General features: G+C 46.7%; 1 protein-coding gene across 1 annotated transcript in view; it reads left to right on the top strand.

The window, feature by feature from the left end:
* Positions 1–1,526: 1,526 nt before the first annotated feature.
* aldh5a1 (aldehyde dehydrogenase 5 family, member A1 (succinate-semialdehyde dehydrogenase)) overlaps positions 1,527–2,699 on the top strand; it is a 9,505-nt gene continuing 8,332 nt past the window's right edge. The window contains exon 1 of the mRNA XM_030073145.1: positions 1,527–2,015. Coding sequence (XP_029929005.1) covers positions 1,728–2,015 — 288 coding nt within the window. The 5' untranslated portion in view covers positions 1,527–1,727. The remainder of the gene's footprint in view (positions 2,016–2,699) is intronic.

The raw sequence follows: 2,699 nt of genomic DNA, 5'->3' as shown, positions 1-2,699 counted from the left end.
GATGACACAGAGCCTAGAGGCAGCTACAGGTCTAATAATCCCCTTTTGTTTTGGAGATTGTTGAGCTGAATGAGCGGGTTGAGGCGATGAGCAGCTGCTGCACACTGAGGCCGGCAGAGCTGCTCGGCTGCAGGGGGACTCCAGGCACAAGTCCAGTGAAACAGCAGTGTGAGCTCAATCACTTTTCCAGTCACACAGGTATCTGGAGCTCGTCACTCGGACTGACTTGGAGCTTCTTTGCTTCTCTTGCAGGCCTGAAGATGGAAAACGAGCAGCAGAATAGAAAGCAGGCGGTGTTTTCGCTGAGTCAGGCTGCTGAGGCCTCATGTTGGTCATATTCACCTCAACACTTTAAAGTCACAGTCAAAGCAATAAACTGTCATATACACAGTTAAAAACAGGTTTCTCTGTACAGTGAAATGCTTCTCTTTACCGTCCACTCTGAATACTGTAATTACAGAAACAAGATGAAGAGAAATAAAGTATAAAAACAAGAAAAATAATAAATATATAAAATATTAGCAGAGATGGTAAGGGGATTTAGAAAAATCTGAAGAGTACTACATGCAATATTCGGTATTCAGTGTACAGTTTGTGTGGTTTTGCACTTGACCAGGATGGTAACCATTTGTCACCTGGCCGGCACCTATTGTACACCTGTCTGTCCAGGAAGAGATTTTTTTTTTTCCTAGGATGGCAAAGTCGTCACTTAACTGACCTAAATTCATTCTCTACACCCTCTCCCTGATCACTGCCATAACCAGCTTCTGCCTGAGGCTGTAGGCCATAAGAACCACCACTCAGATGACGTCACCATGCTTGGAGGAAACACTGGCGTGCAGGAGGGGGTCTCTCTCAGGATTTCTGTTTTCTGTTTTGTTCCAGTCGACCCCTTTTCTTGCAATCTCGGGAGCCTGTCAAGCCAGCTGAGGCTGTAAAAAGGGGCATGGGGGTCTACATGAACTCCAAATCTAACTTGAGCTAATGTTTGTTGGGTGTGGTGTCAAACAAAAATAATCACATTTACAAAAAAAAAAAAAAAGATCTTCTAAACTATGTAGAAAATGTAGGAAAAAATGTAGGGAAAAAAGTAAAAAAAAAAAAAAAAAAAAAAAAAAATCAGAACCATAAATACGTTACTGATCCCTGAGGGGAGACCGGGTCAGCTGCAGAGCTCAAATTCTCAAGAGAAAAATATATTATGAGCATAAGTGAAATTATAAGAAATGGAAAAAGAAATAAGACATACAAACACATATGCATTAGAACTTGATAAAGAAAAACATAAAAGTATGTGCATTAATCCTATAAAATATTACAAAAATAAATCCAGAAATAACAAATTGAGCATATGTAAAAAGTCTATCTATACACACCATATTCACACCCTGAATTGTTGTTCAGTCCCACAGCTATAAATTATTGCACAGTGAAATAAAACAGCTGATTTTTTTTTCTCTCGGTGATCTCAGCATCTCGGTACAGTCTCTCCTGTCTTAGTGCCTTGCTGTGCTGCACGGACAGTCCCCTGCAGGAGGAAGACATGTCGCTGTCAAACTATTGTGTTTGTGCAGCATCACGTGTCTCAGCCGACCTCCTCAGACTGGCTGGAACCCGTCAGGAACCTGATTGAGATTCAGCGGCGGAGCTGCAGAAAAACAAGTCGTGCACAAGACCCAGAGGACGCCGTGAGAGGCAGACACGTTTCCCCCAGTTCGTCTCTCAGCATGGCCGCTGTCTGTCTGCTGAGGACTCGCTCTCTCTTCCGCCAGTTTGTCCCCGGCCTGCCCGCCGCCATGCAGCGCCAGTACAGCCTGGATATTTCCTCTCAGCTCCTCCGGACGCAGGGCTACGTGGACGGCCGCTGGGTGTCAGCAGCCTCGGTGTTCCCGGTGCTGGACCCGGCCACCGGCCAGGAGCTCGCCCGGGTGGCTGACTGCGGCCCGGCGGAGGCCAAGCAGGCAGTGGACGCCGCGTACAAGGCGTTTTACTCCTGGAAGCAGTTCACGGCCAAGGTAGGCTGCGTTTCAGACCGGACACCTGCCGTCCGCTCGCCGCACGCCGGACTCCGCTTGAAAAACCATACATTCAATTTGTCCTTGCTGATTGTCTAAGAACATTGCCGCTTGAAATATGATCAAGGCCTGTTTTTAAATAAAAAGGTAGCGCTCTTTATTTCGGCGTAAGTACAACCCAACAGACATTTACTAATTTCGATAAAACATCAACTTTCACTTTCGCAGTGACGCTGTAAACGTTGCCGCCATTGACGCCGTTTTTGAAGCAGGACGCTGCAGACAAGTCCCTTAAGTTTGACACTGAGTTGAATTTGGGTTCTGTTGGGAGAACCACCGCCATGCCGAGCTGAGCAGAGCCCGTCATGGGTTCAGTTCGCGTCCAGCGCATATTCGCTGTTGGTGCTGCTTCACCAGTAAGTCAGGGCTTCACTAACTGTCACCTTTTTCCAATGGAGTTTGGCACTGGGGGCTCTGCACAGTGTGAACCGCGGAGCTGGAGACTGGCCAGTTATTCCAGGCCTCGACCTGAACCCCAGTGCCTGAAGCTGGGTGCTCTGTTGTCCATGACTGCTAAGTAACAGATCTGATCTGAAGGATAAGCAATTAATTGATAGTCTGTCGTACCACGTGCAAATCCATACAGCAGCATCAGGGCAGTTTGTTATAATTAACAAAAAGCAG

Source organism: Myripristis murdjan, chromosome 16, assembly GCF_902150065.1.
Source record: "Myripristis murdjan chromosome 16, fMyrMur1.1, whole genome shotgun sequence".
Lineage (NCBI taxonomy): Eukaryota > Metazoa > Chordata > Actinopteri > Holocentriformes > Holocentridae > Myripristis > Myripristis murdjan.
Note: the sequence above shows the minus strand (reverse complement) of the source record. Positions and strands in the feature narration are given on the sequence as shown.